This window comes from Agelaius tricolor, unplaced genomic scaffold (genome assembly GCF_023055355.1).
Source record: "Agelaius tricolor isolate 1412-34295 unplaced genomic scaffold, bAgeTri1.0.p SCAF_7, whole genome shotgun sequence".
NCBI lineage: Eukaryota > Metazoa > Chordata > Aves > Passeriformes > Icteridae > Agelaius > Agelaius tricolor.
The window spans coordinates 26,578,157-26,601,342 of NW_027269267.1; the positions used below are offsets into that span (position 1 = coordinate 26,578,157).

The window sequence follows — 23,186 nt, forward strand, 5'->3', positions numbered from 1 at the left end:
CTTTGCCTAAACCATGCAGGTAGCTGTCAATAATTTTGCTTTGTGGGGCAAGGGAAATGAGTGAACACCAGGTGGCTTTGCTGTCTCACCAACCTTGCTCCACTTTGCCAGCTGCAGTGTAATGATACCCAGGGCTGAGGCACATGGGGAATTAATTCCATTTTGGAGTGACAATTGTGTCAGTGTAAATTATGGGGTCTGTATGTTGATATGTAGTGTTTTCAAAGGCTCAGCACAAGTAATGAGCTATTCTTCACATTCTCAAGAAATATGATAATTAAATAATGTTTGCTAACTAATGATAAGCTACTGAGGGCCATAACAAACCCCACAATTTTTAACAGTGTAGATGGGAATGAGATCCCTACCCCAGGACCCACTGTAGTTTTTTACATCTCCACCAAGCCATCACCATCATGATCAATCATCCCACCTCCCCTTTAGGTTGGACCCTGAGATCTTCTCTACAGAGTAAATGTATGAATCACATTGTGGACATGATGTGTGCCTTATGTTTCAATTTTGCTGTTGTCTCTGACTGGAGACAACTGAACAAACACCTGAGTCATCACCATTACAAGAGCTATGAGTTAGAGGTCAATTTTGACATCCCAGAGATGAGATGGGAGAGGTACTTAGTGAGACACAGGGTGCCCTGAGAGTCTTCAGAATGTTTCAAGGATGATCTTGTATAAACATGTCAAAAGCAATTGAGTGCACTTACGTGCATTTAATGTTAAAATATAGACTAGAAGTTGCTGACAAAACAAAGATGGAAGGTAGCTTCTATAAAATTAAGTGTAAAAATGACAGAACTCATTAATGAAGTAAAGAAAAAGAACAAGTGAATAAAATTAATGTATTTTTAAAAGAAAGGCTAGTTTCTAAAATCCCCACAAACCCCCAAAGTTTTTAAGGCATATGTCAAAGCTGTCCCAAGGTCAGGAAAGTACAGGACAATTGATTAAAACGGTGAGATCTTTTGTGACCTGACCTCCAAAAACAAGTGTTAAAGTGCCTAGCTCTGTATAAAAGAATTGTAAACGTCCTGACATTAAACCAGAAAAGCTGAGAAGTAAATATAATAAGGTACATGTGATATAAAATCAAGAGCTGATCTAAGTATTTGAATAATGGAAGAAAGAACATGAGTGTTAGTCTGTGCCCAATGGAGAAGAAAGTCTTTCTTCCTTAAATTACCAAATAACTTGCACCCAGCAAGGGGGAAAGAAACTGCTGAACTGCACTATTCAGGAAAATAATCACATCAAATTTCTCCAAAGGAAAACTCACATCACTTTTCCCCAAAGACAGGATGATAGGCTGTGTGGCTGCAAAAGATGGAGTAAACCTCAGGTCTCTCCTTCAAGGGAGGCTTCTAACATAATTTTATCTGACATTTTTATTGCAACAGAAAGAGAAACAGCTGTAAGTTTGGTGCCAATCTGGTCAAGAAACTGTGCTACTTGATTGAAAGATTATATGGAGTGCAAATCTCCACACCTCTGAAGACCTCTGGCACTGGTATTTTCCACAGTAACGTGCAAGACAAAAGAGAGTTTTCTCACTGCTTTTTTACCTCATTCCAGACTGGAAGGACTACCATAAGTTGAGATGAGCATTCAGGCAGTCTTGGGAAACTGAAACACCAGTCCAACGTAAATAGAAGGCAATTATGTAAACACAAAACCAAAATTTCACCTTTGGTCCCACAACATGCAACCACAGAGATTTGTAAAATACAGAATAAAAGCAAGACTTCTTTGTTTTCATGAGGATGAACAGCTAGGACAGGAAGTAATGGGATCCCACCACTCTAAGGGCTACTCAGATTAGACATTAGAAAACACTTTTTAGACATTTTAAGGCTAATTAAGGAGTGCATTAAGCTGTGTGGGTGAGCTGTGGAATCTCATTAGGAATCTGCAGGAGCAGGTTAGACAACATCTTTAGGAGCAGTTTACTTGCTCTTGCACTGTTAGAGCCAGGAAGAGCTCTCTCACTCTGCCTGCAATCTTGCAATACCAGGACTGAGCTAAGGTAGCACGAGCCATATACAGATGGAAAAGGAATATTGCAAGGATATAGCAAGAGCCCAGTACCTCATTTGTTACTGATGCTTTAGTTGTTGATGTTTTTTGCCTCTTACCCACACCCATGTTCGTCTTTGCCTTAGTACAATAGCTGTTCTGGCAAGTACAGATTACTCCTTGAATTGCCCTCTGAAAGCTGTTAGTTACAGCTGGGAAACACAGCATAAGATGTGGAATAATAGTGCTCTACCTAATGTTGACAGCTTACCAATTTTTAAATAATGAAACAACTATTGTTATTACAAAGGCCTTTTGCAGGAATTGTACTGTATTTCCTAAAGTGGTGGGGTGTTTGACTAATGCTTGCAAGCCAGCTTTTATAAGCTGCTTGTGCTTTTAGGAAGTCACCACAAACCTGTAACCTGCCTATACATTTGTCTCCTTTGCAGTCATACCAAGTGATGCAAGGTCAACTTGAGAACTGGGAGCAATTCTGAAAAACTGAAGATGGAAGAATCATAAGTCCCTGTGCTGCTGGCTATGCCCTGGGCAATGACAAAACCTGTGGTTCTGTAGGTACAAAGTACATTTATAGTTCATTCTATGGGACACATCACATCTGTACCACATTTCGGAAGTGCTGCTGTGTTGCAGTGCTGTCGCAGACATCTTTCATGAAAAATCCTTTCTTAGGATTTTTCCTTGTGAGAAGCCGCAGTTTCAGCAACCAAAGTAAACAATGGTTATCTGCTGCTGTGGAATGCAACAGGTAGACCTGTGATTGGTCTCCTGTGGGTGTTTGGATTTACTGACCACTCATGGCAGAGCTGGCTCTTGCTCTCTGTCTGAGACACAGATCTTTGTTATTCATTCTTTTCTATTCTTAGCTTAGCTAGCTTCTGAAGAAACATTTTCCTTTCTATTTCTTTTTAGTATAGTCTTAATGTAACATATATCATAAAATAATAAATCAAGCCTTCTGATCATGGAGTCAACATTCTCGTCTCTTCTTCATCCTGAAAACCCTTGTGACCACGGTCACACAGTGCCACTGTAGCATGAAGAATAATGTTAATTGTTCAGGCCTTTCACATGACTTGAGCTGTTGATAACAAATTTTGTAAGACCTTAGCCAGAGGACATAGTTTAAATAACATCAAATTATGCAGCTGTGAGGGATGTATGGCAGCAAAAATAGCTCAAGAAAGTATTCTGTGCAATTTGGTGTGTTCTCTCAGGGGACTGCAAAATCCGTGTCCCAACAGGGGGAAAACCATATCAGAAACTGGTGATTACAGCAGGGCTCAGATTCCTCTTCTCCCAAAGACTGAAACAGGCCTTCCATGCTATGGAGGATTTTGTTAGAAAGTAACAGGTTAGACTTTTGTTTGATAAAATTTGGTGTCTAGTTTCAAGGCCTCTGGGACATGCTAAACACCTACAGATCCAATAGGCAGAAATCCAAGAAATTACTCCCTTTACAGTACACTGTTCACAAAGACTCATTATCATTTCAGTAGTAGTAACATAATGTGACTGAGTTATATTTCACTTGTTTCTCCTCAAATACCTACCCCATCTGAACCCCAACCTGTTCCATCTGAAAGAAATACAATCTGCCTTTCTCTTTTCTTCTAACAACAGGTTTTTTGCAGTTTTCATGTGGCAACCTAAATAGATTAATAACTACTGACACTGAATTTAATTCCATCATTTTTGCCTTCATTCAAATTGAACATTAACAATTACTAGTCTTAGTCTATTTTTCTGTCTGATATAATACCCTTTGTAATTTAAAGCTGCATTACTATCATGAGCCAAATTACTATTATGATTTCAAGCATAGAATACTTGACTCTATTTTCCAATAAAAAATATTTATTAACAGCAGGTACATAACAATTATACTAATAATGGAAGATGTTTAACTTTCAAATACTTTGAAATGCTGAACCCTCTTGCCTACTTGCTCAAAATGGGTAAATTTTAAAAGAAATGAAAATCAACTTCATTTTTCAGACATTCCAATCTTTTTGCATGTGCAAAGCTTTTGTTAATATCTTGAAAAATCTAGCAGAGCCAAACCTGACAAGGACACCTGCATATCTAATTAGATTGTAAAATGCTGCTGTCAAGGAGTTTCCCTTCAAATTAATGTTAAGCAAGTTTTCTCTTGTTTTCATGAAGGGTTGATTCCCTGAAAGTGACCTGTTTCCCTGCAAACCATTTTCCTCCACTGTACGTATCTATCTGTAACTCTAAAGTCTGCTTTTGACGAAAAACCAGTGTTCCAGCCGGTTTGAATAATTGTATGAAAACCAACTCAAGATGCAATGGAAACTAGCTGTACTTTCCTGACCATAAAACTATTCCTTATACCAGGAGCTCTGTCAAACAAGCTCTGCTGAGTGGCACTTCAGGGACAGAAATTGCTTCCCACAGCAGCTGCCTGCTCTACAGGGTTCCTTGCATGTCACTCAGCTCGGTTCCTCAGGGACAGCGCAGGCACCATCCCCTGCAGAGATGGAGGACCACAGTCCTCAATTTCTGATATATTGGCTCAAATCAGGTATTTCTGAGCTCAAATGGAGGCTGGTAACACCAGCTGAGCATGCACAGACTGTGTTCAGTGTTATGGACAGGGGCTCTTTGCTCTCAGCATGCAACACATGCTTCGGAGTCCCAGTACCACCACACAAGAAGCATTTTGATTATGCCATTGCAGTCCAGTTCCCACAAGGCTCAGAAATCATGAACTAGATGGCTGAAAGTCACAGGAATCACAGCAAACCCAGATGCCCATCCTGAAAATGAGGAATCCACTGAGGCCTTGAGCAGGGAGTTGGAGGTCACCAGGGAGGCTGGCCTTCACCCAGCACGTCCCCATGGCACACAAGGGGCCTGGACTGGCAGCTGTTTTCTCCTCTTTGTGCTCATCCAGCCATGGGCCCAAGAGGGCCAGGCTTCCCTGGTGTCAGAATTTTGAGTGGGTTATTCCACTCTCCTGAGTACTGTGCTTCTGCCCTGAATGATCTCGTGTCTCCATTTCAGCATCAAGCAAGTGCTGAGAGGGGCAGCCCAGGGCAGAAGTGGTTGCAGGTATGACATTGTTGGTAAGGGCTCCTCATTGTGCCCTTTGCTACAAAAATAAGAAACTGTCCTGTTGTCATTACATCGCAAAGGTTCCATTGTGTTGTTTCCTTATTGCAAGGGTTTCGTACCTCCTTGATATTTCTTGTAGGCAGCTCCCCCAAACACTAACTCTTCCCTCTCCTCATAGTAGCCAATCCACTCTTTTATAGCACTCTTCTTCTCACTGGCTACAGCTGTGGCCTGTTAAATCAGGCGTGCTCCTAATCTTTAATAATTAGCCCAGCTGCAACTCTTTAGGGGTAAGATTACTTTCTGTACTACCTTTATTTACTTATATTCTGTCCCCCTACACTGTCCCATGTTTTATTCTCCATATGTGAGACACAGAATTCTAGCAGAGTTTTTCTTACCTTCTTGTTCCTCACTGCCTCATTTTATCCCTTGACTAACAGTGAAATACATGGCTGAATTTATAGAATAGACAGTTTCTTTAAGCTTGGCTTGACCTAGTGTATTTTGTATATGTTAGAAGCCAAATATAAACTAGGGAGGGATGTGGGCAGGTAAGGCTGAGCTGATGTAGTTAAATTGGTGTAATATTACAACTTTATGCAATTTCCTGTGTTGGCCAAACACTGAAGAATTCCAGATGCCTCATTCAGATATTAGCAATGACTGTTTCAACAGCATGTAGATATTATTCTGGGACTGTTCCATACTTGAAACCTCAAATATAATGTTTATTATTGTTGTTTATTAAAAAGTAGTTTATCACAAATCCTAGGCACTGAAAAATGGTGCTCTGAGTCATAAAATTTGTACTCAGCCTACCAGAGTAAAGCAAGAATTGTAATTGCCTTAACTCCAATTGCCTGACCATTTAATTCCCAAAGAGTCTTCACACAAATTGAGGAAGACCAAATATATATGTGGATTTGTAGATTTTTGTATACAGAATGTTGAAGTTTTAAAAGACAATAAGTATCTATTTTCTGTTTAAGTCTGAATATATTGCTCAACAAATGAGGCAAAATTCTTCTGTGTTGAGGCTTGTCTATCATGAGTGCCACAGGAGTACTGTAATGAAGCCCAAAACGTTTTATCAAAGTTTTCATTGAAAGCATTATTCTGATTGAAAAGTTCTGATTTTCTACTTGCTTGGCATTTTGCCAGCCCTCTAAAACCTCTCCAAAATGGGTATGATTTGCTACAGCTTCAGGATTCAGCACTGGTCCATTTTATTTGTATACAGTACATTACCTATATAGAGTGCAAGGAACTTTGGTCCCTTCTATTATTGATTTGCCTTAGACTTGTTGGTATTGTCTTATTAGCAACTGTTTTCATTATCTGACACAGGGATGGCAGACAAGGAAAGGTAAGAGCCAATGCACAGAGTGGAAAAAATGTATGGCCATGCTGAATTGGATACAGAAACTTTTAGCAGCAACAGCAGCAGCACAGTCTTTCTCAAATTGGAGAAACCTGTCACATTTTCTGAGGATGTTGTCCCAGAAGATTTTGCTAGATATATTCTTGTGGAAGAGGTTTTAGAGTGACTTCTGTGAGCTAGAGAGAAGTTTGATATGAGGATCCATGTCTACCCCTGAAAGAATTTTCTACAAAGGCGGTTGACATAAAAGCCAAGAAAGAAAGAAGGATAAATAAGAGAAACCTGCAACTGCCTGCACTTTGTTTGTCTTTCCTGACCAATGAGTAAAGTGTAAACTTATGAATCTTGTAAGAATGTATAAAAAGCATGCATGCTATAATAAAACTGGGTTTGAAGCCTTTTGAAAATGGAATGTTGCTTTGTATTGTGACTGTCTCAACAACGACATATTCTGATAAATTAACTGGAATTTTCAGTGGCTTTGAGAACATGTATACAGAAAAAAACCCTAGCTCACTCATGTATCCAGAAGAGCCTAATTAACTGTGCATGTCACCGAGTGAAATGAGTTGTTACCTGAAGTTCCTTGAATTGGAAAGACTTGCTTGCTGTCACCAAAACCACTGCTGTTCTGATAGCTTCTCACTTTCTTCCTGAGATACTTTCTTCAACAGCACTATTGATGTATTGATATCATAGGTTTTGGCTATCATAAAGTGAATGCATTGCATACCCCAGAAATTACAATATTGTTATAGGTTATTATTTATATGAAGTATTATTTAAATCATTCACAACTGAAAAAAATATAAATCTGCAAGGGTAAGTAATATTTCAAGACTAATAAAAGCCTAACTCTCTTATCATCTGAACCTGACATCCTCTGTCTGCCTTATTTCAATTCAGAGAAAAAATTGTTTTGCAGCCAGTTTAGTGGTATGTAAAATTGTGAAGCGGATATTGAGATATTTGAGCCCCTACAAAAAAAGTACTCTATGTTCTACTCTAAAGGTGTGTCAGTATGAATTTTGGAAGAGATAAGAAAGATGTTACAAATGGGATTGTGGCATAAAATATACAATATTTTTCTCATTCCCTACCTTCACCATATGCAGTTTTCAAGTGTGAAAGTCACCATTTGGGGATGGTTTTTATAATGGAATTTATTGATCAGTTTGAAAGGAATAGAGCAGTCAACTTTGTTCTGCAATGATCACTGTCTGGTTTCCCTATAAAAACTCAAAAAACCCACTCTGGAGTCTGTCCTATTTGTATTATTTGCCTGCCACTTTTCTCTGACACATCCTGAACTTCAGGCTGCTAAATGAACTGGATTCAGGAGTGACAGTGCATTGTAGATCGTGGTGTTTAAGCCATGGATGGAAGCTCAGCCCCTGATGTCTGCATATGTCACTCCCTGACATCACTGCTCCAAAGGATACACCCCTGTTTGAATTCCCACAGCACCTCCTTTGAAACCTCTGATTATTGCTCAGCCCTACACTATGGAGAGGGCCAGGTTGGGATGTGTCCCAGGGACTACAGGGAGGCCAAAACACAGGGCTGCCACTTGCTGACCCATTCCCCCATTGCCATCCATCTCTCCTCCCACCCAGCCCCTCCATGGCCACTTGTCCCAGTTCTGCAGCCCTCCTGGTTTATTCATAACCAGTTACAGAGGGCACAGACACCTCTGATGGGCTTTGATTGCTGTCCTTAGCTCCACCTGCATTCATGAGGAATAAGTCATCTGAGCTTCTCCTTCCTCACCTCCCAGTTTGCATTGCCAGGCATGAAACACCATCATAAACCTCCTCAGATATTCAGTACCAGATAAGAACAAATTCTGTCTGCAGGGACACTTACCAGAGCTGCTTAATTGCACAGAGAACTGCAATCCTCACTCAAGACATACAGCCAGGCACACATCATCAGTGCTCTGCCTCAGTGCTCTTTGGGTCTGCACAGACTGGACAGTTTTAACTCAAGTCATCCTGAAGATGCACTTTGAAACTTGAATGAGCTTTTTTTGCCATCCTGTTTCAATATAGAGAGAGGTTTTTTCCTGTCATAAATGCAGAAGTCAATATCTCCAAAAGCAGTCCAGCAACGTGACAGTTGCACAAGTCCACAGAATCTGTGTCTTCCAAGGCTTGGAAGTCAGGTTGATGGCAAAAGCCAGTTCCACACCCAGTTACAGATGTCTGGGCTGTGAGTGGAAGATGTTGGGTGCAGTCTTTGCACTGGTGCTGCTGAGGTCATGTTAAGACTTCCCTCCAGCTGAATCTGTTGCAGAAGGAGTGACTGGTTGGTCAAAGGAACAATTTGAATTATAGCATCTGGATACAGCTGCAGGGCTGCCACTTCATGTCCTCAGTGGAGAAAGTCAGGCAGAAAGAGGAACAGGAAACTGCATTAAAAAGTCTGAACTATGGGTAAAGTCCAAGTGCTTTCTTATCTCTTCATTGTCCACTTCTGACTGCATCAGTGTTCCAGGAGTTTGCCTGAAAAATCTGCTGTTTAGGTTCCTCTGAGAGCCATCCTTAATAATTTTTATCCTGAACTCCAGGTTAGACCAGTGGGGAGATGTTACCAGATGAAACTGGAGGAAAAAAAATTCTTCATCCAAATGTCACAGATTCCAAAGTGATTTTGCTTCATTTTTCACAAGGGATGAGGGGATATTCCTCATCTCAGAGCAAAATTCACCATCTTACCAACCATTCTTATCCATCGCTGAAACTGTAACCAAGAGCTGAAGTGCAGTGATGCTGTCTGTGCATGTGCTCTGTCATCTTCTGGTTCTTCCATAGACAGTTTTTTTTGGCTGGAATTTTGGTAGGGAAAAGAATTTTAATATATAAGTTGAGAGAAAAGGTAAAGAAACATGAAGGTGGAAGTAAAGAAATAATGTATTTTAATAAATTAAATATTAACAAAAATAGCTATTTTTAACAATATGTGCACAGAAAATGTCAGAGCTTGCACCTACAGAGATCATAGAATCACAGAAGGGCTTTGGGTAGAGGGGATCTTCAAAGATCACCTCAGACAACACTGCCTGCCATGGTAGGGACACCTTCCACTAGACCAGGTGCTGAAAGCCCCATCCAGCCTGGCCTTGAATACTTCAGGGGATGGAGCAAATGTCAGAGGAGTCCCAAGGTGGCTTTTGTTTTCACTGCCAGGCCATCAGGACACTTGCACATCCTTGAGGGTAGGCTGACAGTCTTGTTATGAGTGCAGCAGCCAAAGGAGAAAATCAGAGCTCCCTGAGGTTACATTCCTTCCCCTGTTTGCTCCTCCAAGGTTTCCTGCAATCTGGAACCAAACCACAAAGAGAGTGCTGATGTTCTTTTGAAACAGCCTCCTCATTTAGAAATGCTGATGCACTTCGGATTTGGCAAGAAAACCTTTTTTTTTTCCTGCAGGTGGTGAACAGACTTGGCTGATCTCAATCCAGGTGTTCAGCTGAAATCAGTACCCATTTTAACTGCACTAAGCAGCTCACTAGCTGAGGTATGCATTTCCAAAAAAGCATCTGATGGGTTACTCAGGACAGCTGCCCTTGGCACATCATACTACAGCAGGGCTGATGGCCAGCCCATAGCAGGAGATAGCATTGACATGTCCCCATCCCTGCCCCATCCCTGCCCAATCCCTGCCACATCCCTGCCCCATCCCTGCCCCATCACTGTCTGGGCAGCAGGTCTCCAAACCCACTTCCCCTGGGTTGCTGCATTGGGAAAGGAACAACTTCCATGTGAATCAGCTGCTGACCAGGACTAACTCCCTGAGCTGCTCCATCCTGAGCAACTGCTAACTTGGTATCTGACACTGCCTGCAGGCTTCATCCTGGAATGAGCAGCCCTTCAAGAGGAAGGCAACCCCTAAGCAGGGCTGCAGGAAACAGGGTGCAGGACTCCATAATGAAACACGTCACCATATGCTCGCTGTGGTAACTAAAGGAAGGGAAAAAGAAATCCCAGTAACTCTTTATAAAGATACACATGAGGAAATGACTGCCCTTTTAACCCCCCCTTTTTATGAAGTTTTCCAAAGTAATATGAAAGTTAAAATGTAAACCTGTTGCATTGATGTCAATACAGAAAAAACAAGATCAGTGCCATGCATAACTGAGTACACTGTGTCCCATTCCCAAGGACACAGCTGCTCAGTCAAGGGATATCTTTTGTAAAAAAGATCCCACAGCAAGAGGAAAAATGACTATGTAAACTAAGATCTTGTGAGAATACAGCTTCTGAAGCTCTGAGTTATTAATATTAAACCAATTTGAATGACAAACTTATACCTACAAGAGTTCCTTAGTTGACATACGTTTAGGTTTGTGAAATGTAAATGGTTTCTTTAAATAAGTAAATAAATAAATCTGCGGATCCACATTTTTGTGCTGGGTTCTGTGAAGTCCTGTGCTGACATCAAGTGGTGACATATTTTTCATGCCAAAGGGAGCCAGACTGGCTGTGTTGTGTTTGCATGGGATGATTTTCATTGTCACAAGAAGGTAAAGGCAAGTGGTCCCAGGCCACTGGGGGACCACAGCAGCAGCCTCTGGCAGGTGCTCCCGTGGGGATGGACAGCCAGAGGAGTGTGGAAAAGCAACACAGCCCCTGCAAAGCAAGGCAAGGGAGGTGAGGTGAGCCTCCACAGTGGTAGACACAGGAGGTGCTGTCTGACACCCCCCAAATGTGACCACTGGCAGCAGCTCCCCCTTTGCTAGCCAAAAAAGCTCTGGCTGGGAGGTACAGTGGGGCTTGGTGGCCTCAGGGGACTGGGGAGAGCATGGAGAGCCCATTTACTGAGGAAAGATGGACACACAATTAACCAGAGGATGGGAGGCTGTCTTAATTAGTTCTGCAGAAATACCAAGGAGGGCAAAACAAACACATAAGGTCATGCACTGGCTGTGAATAAAATTAAGCTTGGTATCAGAAGAGTTTTAACACCAAGTGAACTTCTGGAACAACAGCTTTGCAGAAACTGCAGAAAAACCCTCCCATAATGGAGTTTTAAAGGACAGGTTGATTATTTGCTGCAGGTATTGTGGCTTGTGATGTGAGCTGTAACATCAGCCTGGGTTGGTAGGGACTGGCCTTGGTGGGGGATGTGGTTTGTTTCCCTCATTGGCCTCAATACTCACTGAAGCTTGTTTTCAAAGGTGCAGTTGATGGGAAGTGCAGTTTTATTTGTGGATTTACCCATGGATGTTCAGGTCAATCATACTTTGTTAAAAGAACTGCATACTCAAATAATAGCTGGGGATTTATGATATGAAAACACAGAATGGTCTTGGTTCATAACTGCATAACCCCATAACATAACATGAAGTAAAAATCCACTCTTCCTCTCACTGGTTGTTGCTCTGAGTGTAGAAACAGTTCCTGCTCTTCCCAGGAGCCAGCCTATTCTGGGAGCCCTGCAGCAACACTGCCATTGCATGCCAATGGGTTTATCCTTCCTCCTGTCTAGGGCTGGGAAGCAGGGTCACCCTGTCCACAGGATGCATATCTCAGCTGCCCAGGGAGTGTTTCTGTCCTCTCCAAACCTACATCTCCTTTCACAGACTCCATCTGGCTGTGCATCTCTGGGTGACTGGAATCCTGGTATCAGGAAATGTTTTCCATGCTCTCCTTCATGGCTGGGCACTCCAAACCAAAGAGTGGAAAAGAAAAATGCCATATCCATTCAGATGCATCCCTAGGGGGAGAAAATTATGTTTGTGGGCTTGGCTGCTCCAAAGCTGGTGGGATTTGCCCGTTGCAGCTAAGCCCTGGTAAATGTTTTGTGGGCACAATGTACTAAAGGGCCCCATCACGTAATTGGTCCCTGAGGTCATTGCCCAGCCTGTGCTTTGGTATGGTGCAAAGAAACGTTTGTGCTGTTCTTCCCCACCCATGCTGTGTTACAGTGAGTGCTGGGGCATGGGAGGAACACCCAAATCCCAGAGCAGCTCTCAGTGGCACTGGCAAAGGGCCCCACAGTGGGCCAGGGCACAGAGGGAAGGGCACTGCTGTGCTACTGAGCTGGGCAGTGATTTCTTTGGTTTGCTTTGGGTTTGTTTTTTGGGTTTTTTTTTCCCATGTGTTGACATTGCAGCCGTGATTTGCCCTTAGAGGTTTTGTTTTCTCATGAGCAGGTGGACTTTAAACTTCACCATCTCTGCTGCAGCCATTTCCCACAGGAGCTGCAGGAATGCAGGCAGGCACCGCTAGGCTCAGAGGGTAACCATGGCAAGGTGCTCTTGGATAATATTCTTCCTTCTCTCTGCCCTTTTCCTTCAGACAGAGCAGGCAGGTATGGCTTTTGTTTTGTTGCTCCTTTGGTTCTGATTTGTGCTGCTGCTTTTCTAAAAGCACCAGTAATTTTGTACCTTGTATAATGTTTACTTTGTAGCACAGAGTGAAATCAATGAAAACAGTCTGTTCCTAATTTTCTTTAAATTTCTGCTATTTATTTCATGCAGCTAAGTGAAAACTGATGTAAGCTAATGGGGCAATGCAGTTTTGAAGTACCATCATTTATGCCAGGGTAATACCCTGGAGTGTCCCAGATATTAAAGTGAATTTTGTTTCATATTTCTAGTTGCTGCTGAAATAAAAATGAGAGAGTCCTATGGAAGAGGCCAGTATGCATGCTTGTTATAGTTTGAAGAAGTTTATGTGTCTGTATTAATCCTCCATGGTTTGTCAAAAATAAGGAGTAGCCAGGAAGAAGGAAGAAAAAGATGGTGTTCATTCAGGAAAAACAAAACACCCTGCAGCAGAAGTTCACTGCCAGCTGTGCTGGATGTGGCAGAACCACTGCACAGCAGAAATATGTGCTGGGGGTCAGATAATATTTAAAATGCAGAACAGAGACATGAAGCTTTTTTTTAATATCATGTGGAAGACAGTTGCTTAAGGGATATCCTTCAAAAGGATAACTAAATATCTGTACACAGTGTTGGAATAATTTTGCTATTGCTCTCACTTTTCCCAGTTCTATGATTATTGATTACTTCAACCAGCAGTGTTGGGTCCCTAAACACTGTATAAAAGAGAAAAAAACCCTGAATATTCCCTGCCCCAACACATTTGCTTTCCAAGCACAGAAGAACTGACAAACACGTGCTGACACACATGGTCACACATTGCTTCATGAAGAAGATGAGGCTCCAGGGTGGCAGCAGCTGCCCAGCTGCCAGGCAGCTTTTGATGGAGGTGTCATTTGCAAAGAGGAGTTTTAAGATCTGTTAACTGGTCTCTCCTCCTCTTTACTCAAATCTGAAAGATCACAGTGTCTTCCACATGAACATGGTATGGGATATAGCCCTCTTAGCTATGAGCATTGCTGAGGGGTAGTTTTTATTTACTCCCCTTAAGAGAGAGTTGATAGAGAACTCAGACATGTCATGGCTTTGCTTCTCAGCAAAAAAAATTGTCATGAACTAAGACTGAAGAGCATCAGTTTGGATCCACCATCATAATTTAACACCACTAATACCCACTTCTACCAATGCACCTGAAACCCCTGTGCAGTCACAAAATAGCCTTTGCCTTTTATAATAATGTTTTTCCCTTTTCCCTGGCTGTGCCACCACACCCTGTTCCCTATGTCTTGTGCAGGAATGGTTTCAAATTCCCCCTGCTTGGGAGCAAGTCAGGCATCCCCCAGAAGTAAAAACTCTCAACTCATCAGCTGAATTTGGGCTAAGACAGTAGAGCTCTTTAATTATGTAAGTTTAATATGGCTGAAACCCCAAATCAACCAAAAGAAGGTAGAAGTATATAAGGAAATATACTTCTACAAAAGAAGGTAGAAGTATATAAGGAAATAATTCTAAGTACTTATATTAGTGTTTTGTCATACAACGTTCCAGTATTTATATCAGCTCATGATGCAAACAGTGTTATCAAGAGACAGAGACGTGCCAGTTCCATCCTTCTGGAGGAGGTCCTTCAAGGCAGCTTGGAAAGAGAATGCCTAGAAGAGAGATGTACACATGAAGAAGCAAGAGAAGTATTTGAGAATGATGAAGTGCTTGTAAGTATTTTGTTTCCCTGCATGCACAATAAGAACTGCTGCCACGATCCTTTGCTTGTGAAACACAAGACTGCTCCATTTGTTTGGGTTTCTTTCCATGTGAAATCTCTGCATTTGCCATCTCAGCAGGTAGCAAGCAGGTGTCTTCCATGGTCAAAATGGCAATGAGGAGGTCAGCTCTGATATTGTCCAAGTCCTCTCCAGAAAATGATGTGTCATGTTCCTTGTATTAGTACATCACGTGGCTGCTGTCCCATCCTGACCACACACAGAAATGCAGCTTCAGCTTCCCTTAGGGACCAGGAGGGGCAAAGGGGTGTTGGCCAGCAGAAGAGCACCTGGAGGGCAGCACAAAGGAATTCCAGCCACTCCAGACAGTAAACTGGGTTCATCAGGGCCCGACTCAAATGCTTTTATGCAAATGCATGCAGCATGGGGAATAAATGATAGGAGTTAGTTCGTTCCAGGGGCACTGGAAAAGGTTGTCCAGAGAAGCTGTGGATACCCCATCCCTGGAAGAGTTCAAGGCCAGGCTGGATGGTCCTTTGAGCAGCCTGGTCTAGTGGAAGGTGTCCCTGCCCACAGCAGGAGATTGGAACTAGATGATTTTTAAGGTCCCTTCCAACCCAAATAATTCTGTGATTTTACGACTGGGACAGAGGGAATCAATACACAGCAAGCAGTGGGACCTATAGAGAGGAGCTCACCTGGTGGGTAGCTGCAAATTCCTTTGCACCAGGGGCTCTCCAGACATACAGAGATGGATGCTGTGCCCTTTAATGGGAACCTGGAAGGAGTTTGGTTTGCAGGGAAAGCAGAGCAAAGAGCTGTAGGGCTGCCCATGGGCAGCCGTGGTGCTTTGGGAAAGGGAGGGGTGGGCAGAGGTGTGGCTTTGGGGCTCAGCTGTAGAACCCAGGGAGATGCAGGGCACAGGGGGGAGGTGGCCAGCAGTGGTGCCCACAGCTCTGCCCTGTGCTGACCCCTCTGCCTCCAGCAGCACCTGCCAGGGGCCAAGGGGGATGGGACAGGATGGGGTCACTTCCCAGGCTGCAGACAATAGCCAGCCAGTTTTTTCAGGGAGCTGCATTGCTAAAGGATCCAGCTGTTCCTCTCTCTGGCCTGTGAAGTGTTTATTTTCCTGTACAGCTTCTTAGGAAACAATAAAGTAAGCAGTAGGCAAAGCCCCTCCCTTCTCATGTGTATATTTGCTAGCAGCACATTATAGTTGTGCAACTCTGTAAACATTAAACCGCTCTATATATTCTCTCATAACATGTTTTTTGGTTTAGCAAAATATTTATGACAGATTACATTACTTGGGAATTAAAATCTAATTTCCTTTTTTTTTTCACCCAGAAAATCTTTTGGGATGTCTACTATGGTAAGCTGGCCTCTTGATTTCTCTCCTTCACAGTACTGTCACATTGTGAACATTATGATTCAGTCTAATACTGGTTTTCTAAGAGTTTATTCTATGAGAAACAGTCAGTCTCTATTTGTCATGTCTGTAGTAAAGCAGAAGGAAAATTCTTGATGTGAAATGATTTTTAAAAAGTAATATACAGGAAAAACCATTTAAATCTGCAGAAACAATAAAAGTAGAAGATGAGTAAAAGTTATCATAGCAAATAGGTTACTTCTTTTCCTGAATCTGAAACAGCCTGGACATGAGAAAATATGTTTTGCTGATACAATAGAGCAGCACAGTTCTATCAGAAAAATCTCTCAAATACAGAATTAGCACTTAAACCTGGGCAAGATAAATAGATATTAAAAGCTACTGAGCTGTCTACAAACTCTGCACAGTGGGATTGCATCATTCCCTGTCAGGTGCCAAGGTGAGAAACAAATTTGTAGAAGCTGAGGAGGGCCTGATGTAACTAAGTGCCACCTGAACAGGAAGCCTGTGGCACCAGCTCATGGTGACTCTGCCCTATTCCCTCTCTTTTTTTCTGTATGCTTCATCCCAAGTTTTTCTCTTGTTTTTAACTTAGCTATTATTAATTTCTAGTCTTAGGTTTAAAGAGTGGAAAAGGAGGTGGCAAATCCAGCAGTCAGTAATACTTTTCTGCACAAGCTGCTAAATTCCTGAGTCCTGGGAACCATTGCATAGAAGAATCCTATCAGTGCTATAAAGGTTATGAAGAATGAAGCTAAATATCTGGCATTTTATTCCTTTTGTGAGGGTGGGATTAGTTTCTAATTTGAGTCATTGGATATTTGTACTAAGCATGTCATGCAGGCCTCCTCTCTAGCCTAGGATGAGAGAAGGGAAACCAGTTCAGAATGGTCCCTCCAAACAAGCTTGGCCACAATCAGGACACATTACTGACTTCAGCCTCAGGGGTGGCTTTCTTGCTGTAATTAAAAGCAATATGTTCTGTCTCCTTCCTAAAGAACAGCAGTGTGTATTTCCTACTTTGTGATGTCCTCTCTAACATTTTGGAGAGTGCTGCATTTGAAAAGTGGCTTTTTCCTCCTCACTAAACAAACATATTTTTTCATCCTGTCTTCCAATAATCTCATTTTTCTAGACCTCTGGTATCTGTGTTGCTTTCCCCTGAAAGTCCAGGGTGCAGTGGATAAATCTGCATTGTGAATAAAAGAGGAAGCATTTATTTATTTATTTATTTATTTATATTTATTATAAAGGCTAAGCACCCACCTAACTGCTGGGTCACCCACCAGCTCTGTTCTGCACTGTTTTGTCCCTTCAAGTCAAAACTGATGTAGTGGCATCTTGCTGGATGTCTGCTGTCAGGGCACTTTGCCTGAGCTCACACTTGTCCCTGACCTTCTTTTATCAACAGTATGAACTTGGTCATTGCCAAACTCTCTTTAAACATCACTTCCCAAAAGTTTTGTGCAAGCCTTATAGCAGTCTGCTCATTGAGTGACAATGTCTTTGGAGACATTTCTATTCTATCATGTTCACTGATTGCCCCTAGGTCCCTTATCTTATAATATGATTAGATTTAAATGGTTTGAATTATTTGATCTTGAAAAATGTATGATGGTTTTTACTTCCCACCTTTTTAGATTGCTGTGTGCTTACAGTTTAACCATAGCTTGCCAGTAACAGAAATCAGGCCAATATCTCTATACTTCTTTGAATCTTCTCTTTCCTCCTTTAATAAAGCTAGGTGCTGGATTTATTTTCTTTCCAGCATGGATTTCAGAGGCTTGAATCCATCTAACTGCTTCAGGCTGCAGGGGTAACCTCTCCCTAGCTCCAGCTCCTCAATTCTGCCTGCTCAGCTGTGCAGGTGAGATTCCCCCAGTTCACCCAAAAGCCCTCTCTGGAGGCCTACATTGTGCTTGGATATCCTGGTGGCATCTGGCTGCAGATGGGTTGAAGGTGGTAACTCTCTCAGCCAGTATTTTAGTACATTCTAACACTCAAAGACATAGTGCCCATAGCCTAAGCAGATGATGATTGGTGGGGTTTTTCCCAGTAGCTGATAGATTTTCACTTTTCCAACCCCAAAATCATATGGGGCAGCTCACTGACTGAATTAACCTCTCTGACAAGGTGTTAATTTTTAGAAAGGTTGGACAGCATGTCCCAGGTTAGGCTCTCCTGGCTTGCTCACTGATAGCCTATGTCTATAATAAGTAGTTGTTACTTGGATCGTGTTTTCAAACTGCTTAGGAGTCATTCCTGTGGGCAGCTTGAAGGGAAACTGGCAGCTCTGCCTGGTGCTTCAGTCTCAGTGAGGACACCCTCCTGTTTCAATGTTCAGTTCAGCAGAAAGAGCAAGCTTGCTAGTGTCTGAGCTGCTGCAGAATAATTGTGCAGATATAGAAAAGTTGTATTTCCTCCTATTTTGATGTTGCTTGCTGTACACTTGCTCTATAATTTTGATGCTTTTTCTATCCAGTATATATCAGTCTTAACGTGGGAGACCTGAAACACCAGTCCTATATCACATTTGTAAAAAAGCAGGAACTGTGACTCAGAGCATCCATCCTCCAGAAGGAGGCTGTGCCTCTGGGCAGCTCCCAGGGGCTGCAAGAGCACCTCTGGCAGCAGATTTGAGCTAAAATTACCCCTGAGGAGCACTTCAGTGGCACTTAGCCCATTTCCTTTCAAGCTGCTCTCACAACACTTCTCTGAACAGCTCATGTGCTTGGATGTGGGCTGTGTAATTTGAGATCTGTGCTGGCGGTGACTCCTCCCTCTCCATTTCTCCAGGTGGCAGGAGGTGCTCCTCAAGCCCCTGCCAGCACAATGGTGTGTGTGAGGACAGCATCCGTGGCTACACCTGCACCTGTGCTGAGGGCTACGAGGGAGAGAACTGTGCTTTTGGTAAGGCTTGCCCCTTCTGAGGAGCCCCAGCTCATCTTGTCACAGGCTGTCCCCATGAAACCATACCCAGCTCTCCCATGGTGCCCAACACTTACCCATGTGCTGGGTAAAACACACAGTTCTGGCAGAGCAGGGTGATGTGTGCTGCCTGCCTGCAAAACATTGTGGAATCCTAAGGTTCCAAAGGCTGTCCCAGTGGCCTGAGCCTCCTTTCTCTGGGCATGCTGCAAAAGGGCTGAAACCAAACCACCTCCTGGGTACCCCCAAAGCCAGCCCTGCCACTGCCACCTGTGCTGCCTGGCTGCTTGTCCTGCTGTGGTCCCAGGCCTGAAGGACCAAGGCTGCAGTGCCAGGGTGGCTTCCCAGGCACCCTGGTGCCTCAGAGGCCACATACCCCCACAAGACAGTCCCTGAGGTTAGAAGGACTCCAGAAAACAAACTGTTTCCAGTGCAAGTGAAAAGCATAAAGTAAAACACATGTGTTCTGGCACAGGAAAACCCCAGGCCAGATACTACATTTTTATATCTGCCAGGTTCTACTTTCCAGCCCTGACATCAGGATTTCTGCTGGTTCAGAGGTCCCCTGGGGTGGGAGACGCCCTGGCTGCAGCAAGGCAGGGTCGTTCTGTGCAAAAGGGGTGTGACTGTGACCAGCTTCTGGGGAGCACAGAAGGTGACACAGCTTGGACCAGTGCTGGGAACTAGATCATCTCAGAGCCTTAGGCAGCCATGTTATACAAGATTTTTTGCTACCTATGAGCTAAATCAAATAACAGTTGCTTTGTGCTAAAGATTTAAGTGATTGCTTTGCTATGGAAAGTTGAGCATGTTTTGAAGTTCATACTCCCTTTCTTTTTTTCTTATCTTTGGTAGCTGATGTGTGCAAAATCAAACAAGTGTGCAAAATGAAACAAGTGTGCAAAATGAGAGCTACGGGTTTTTGTCAAAACTAGATACCTTAGCTGCCTTCTTCCTCAAGCAATACTTGTCTTCATACTGTGCAGCAGCCTCCCCTTGCTGCACATACTTGGTGTTTTGTTTAAAAACCCATGGCACCCTTTCCCAGAACTCAGAGGTGCAGTGTCTGCTGCAGGGAGGTGCAGAGGGAGCACAGTTTGCAATGAGTCTATGAATGCTGCAGAGACTCAGCTTGCTCCAAGTTCTGCTTAACAAGGGGAAAAAAATCCCAGTGGTAAATACTATCAACCCATATCCACACAAAGGGAATAAAAAAAAAGCATAGAGGACTCAAGTGATGAAAGAATACTCCACGTTTTTCTTCTGCTTGTTCTGTTTAGCTAAAAATGAATGTCACCACCAAGCAAAGGTAGGATGTGACCATTTCTGCTATCCAGGGAGGGATTCCTACCGCTGTTCCTGTGCTGATGGCTACGAGCTGGGGAAGGATAAAAAACAGTGCATTGCATTAGGTAGGTGTGAGCATGGAGGTAAAGGGGGCACCTGCTCAGGGCTGGGTGGGCAGGCCACTATCTAACAGATGGGATCAGCCTGCTTTGAGCCTAAAGCAGTATTGCTGGGTAGAAAAAGGAATCTAGGGACCACCATCCAAGATGCCAAAGCAATGGTAAAAGAAGGGCTATTTAATCAGAATGTTTAAGTATGAATCAGCAGAGGGGACTTGCACCACCCTACATATCACTCACTGGACCAGGTTTTCCACTCCTGTGTTTGGTAAAGAGTAATTCTGCAGAGCACGTGTTTGCTTGGGAATGAAATTCAATTGATTCCTATCAGATGACCAATGGTCTAATAAATGAAGGGAAACATTTGCTGCCAATTTAATTAGCTTGAAACAGTAGCCCTTTTTAGTTCTTCAGTCCCATATTAGGTATCTCATTCAATTTCATCCCCTTACAAAGTAGGTCTACTAAAACCACAGCAGTATATTTAGACCTTGTCTGTATTAGCACAAGTGGGGCAGCCAAATAGGAGTTCAGCTGTAGAGCCACACTTTTGGTGGTGACAGACTGATGTCCACACTCAGAGCACACTTCAGGTGGGCTTTACATCAACCTGGCCCAGTTCAGTCCTGTGGACTAAGCACCAGGCAGCTGTGTGCACCTGGAAGGTGTCCTGTGGTTTAGCTTCACCTGAACAGGATCCAATGTGTGTGACCCCAACCTAAACCAAGTGGAAGTGTGACAAATGTGGTGATTCAATCAAAAAGCATTTGTGTCGTTTGAACCAGATGAGAAAGGCACACACGTCCCTAGAGTGACAGCTGTAACAAGGAAAAAACAGCATTTACCTTGTCCAGGCTGGGCCACAGCTCTCAGCTATTTGACACAATGTGAATACAGGATACAAAGATGAAAAAGCAAGATGTGCTAATGGTTGCCTGGAGAGGAAGCCTCATTTCATTTGGGAAATGAAGCACAGTGAAACCTGGTCACTACAAGCCTAACACAGTGACCACGTTCAGCCCATTGCTAAACTATTATGGCTACAATTGCCAAAGAAATTATTCCAATTTTCACCAGCTGAGAAATTTTCATTCTCCTTTTCCTTTGCACAAAAGCAGAACCCCAAAGTCTAGGTGGAACAGTAGGCATTTGCAGGTATTAACTATCTTGAAATGATACTGCTATCTTGAAATGATACAGCATGAAGTTTTGATTTTTTTTAATTCATTTGTTAGATGCATGTGCATGTGGCAGACTTCAAGACAGTGATAACCTTATAAGTGAAACCAGGAAGAAAAGTGATGAACGATTTCCTTGGCAGGTATTCCTAGCAATTCATTAAACCCATCACTTTACCCTCACATGGACAGTGCTATCTACTGGTTTTTTGAATTTTCTTAGGTACTGCTGCTAAACCCAGAAGGGAAAGGCTTCTGTGGAGGAGTGCTGCTAAAAAGTAACTTCGTGTTGACCACAGCAGAGTGTGCCCTTCTGCACAGCCACTTTCAAATCAGGGTTGGTTCTGGTAGGTGATTCAACATTTTTTCTTGCTGCAGCACATTTCAGTATAGACAAGCTAAATTTTAAACAAGCTTACTAAACTTCTTGCTGCATAAAAATATTGTTAAAGGAAACAAATATGATGTTATTTCATTTGAGCATCTCAGTCAAGTATCTGAGCTAGAACTACAGCTACCCCACATTCCCCTTTACAAGGCAAGCAGAAAGTGTCTCTTGAGCACAGCCCAAGAACTCAGCACTCAGAGATCAGCTAAACATGGTAGATTTAGTGGTGACTTGTTTCTTGCCAAAATTCACATCAGTGCTGGAAATTCATCCTTACTGCTGAAATTATTTGTGCTCCTCCCAGCAGCAAAAAGCTGCCAGTGTGTTACTCCTTGTTTCCCTTTACTGCAGAGGAAGAGTGCCTTTAGCTCCTCTGCTGCACGTGTTTCTCAGCACAACCAGGCAGCTTGCATGCAGCTTTCAGGTCTCATAAACCATTCCTAAGAGCAGTCAGATGTCATTGCTCCACAGGGCCTAATGGAACAAGTGGAACTGGGAAGATAATGCAGATTAGGGAGAAGCACATCCACATCCGCTATGATGAAGACACTGGTGAGAACAACATTGCATTGCTACAACTTCAAGAGCACGTTGAGTGTGACAGCTCCCACCTGCCTGTGTGCACCCCTGAGAGAGACTTTGCAGAACACGTTTTAATTCCAAAACTGGCTGGTACAGTCAGTGGCTGGAGAGTGGAGGGTGATGAACTCCAAGGCGAAGAGCTGCAGGTTTCATACCTGCCTGCTGAGGACTGCAAGCAAATCCTCAACATCAGCCTCACAAACAGGCAGTTCTGTGGGCACCTGCAGGAGGCTGTAGACAAACACCTGGCTGGAGGAAGCTTTTTGGTTACTGAGTACAAAGGCACGTGGTTTCTGACCGGTATCCTGGGATCCTGGCCGCTGGAAGACACTGACTGGGAAACACTGCTTTTCACCAACACTGCAAGGTATATGGTATGGGTTAAACAAAAAATAAAGTAAGGCACAAACACAACCAACTCTCAAGCACCAAGCCCCTACCAATCATTGCAAGGAAACACAAGGATGCAGCCAGTACCCCCATTTGACTCTACTACTATTTGCAGCAATGGAAGCTGCAACAATGACATGTATTAACTCCAGTTTATACAGAAAAGCCTGTTTTGTCTTTCTTTCTGCTGACACACAGTACTCTTGAGTCATGATACAGTAAACCTAGTTATTGAACTAAAGACTGATTTAATTTTAGATTTCCTAGAACTGTTCATCCTAAACCTCAAAACATGTTGAATATTTTTTCTGTGATTTCAAATGTTGCTAGTACCCTGAGATTTGATTCAGCAA

General features: G+C 42.9%; 1 protein-coding gene across 1 annotated transcript; it reads left to right on the forward strand.

Moving 5' to 3' along the window:
- The first annotated feature begins 12,668 nt into the window (after positions 1-12,668).
- PROZ (protein Z, vitamin K dependent plasma glycoprotein) lies at positions 12,669-22,844 on the forward strand. Its single transcript, XM_071430683.1, is given in 8 exon segments — positions 12,669-12,834; positions 14,399-14,562; positions 15,919-15,943; positions 18,758-18,871; positions 20,170-20,301; positions 21,531-21,616; positions 21,697-21,820; positions 22,333-22,844. Coding segments are annotated over 8 exon segments (1,323 nt in total).
- The last annotated feature ends 342 nt before the right edge of the window (positions 22,845-23,186 follow it).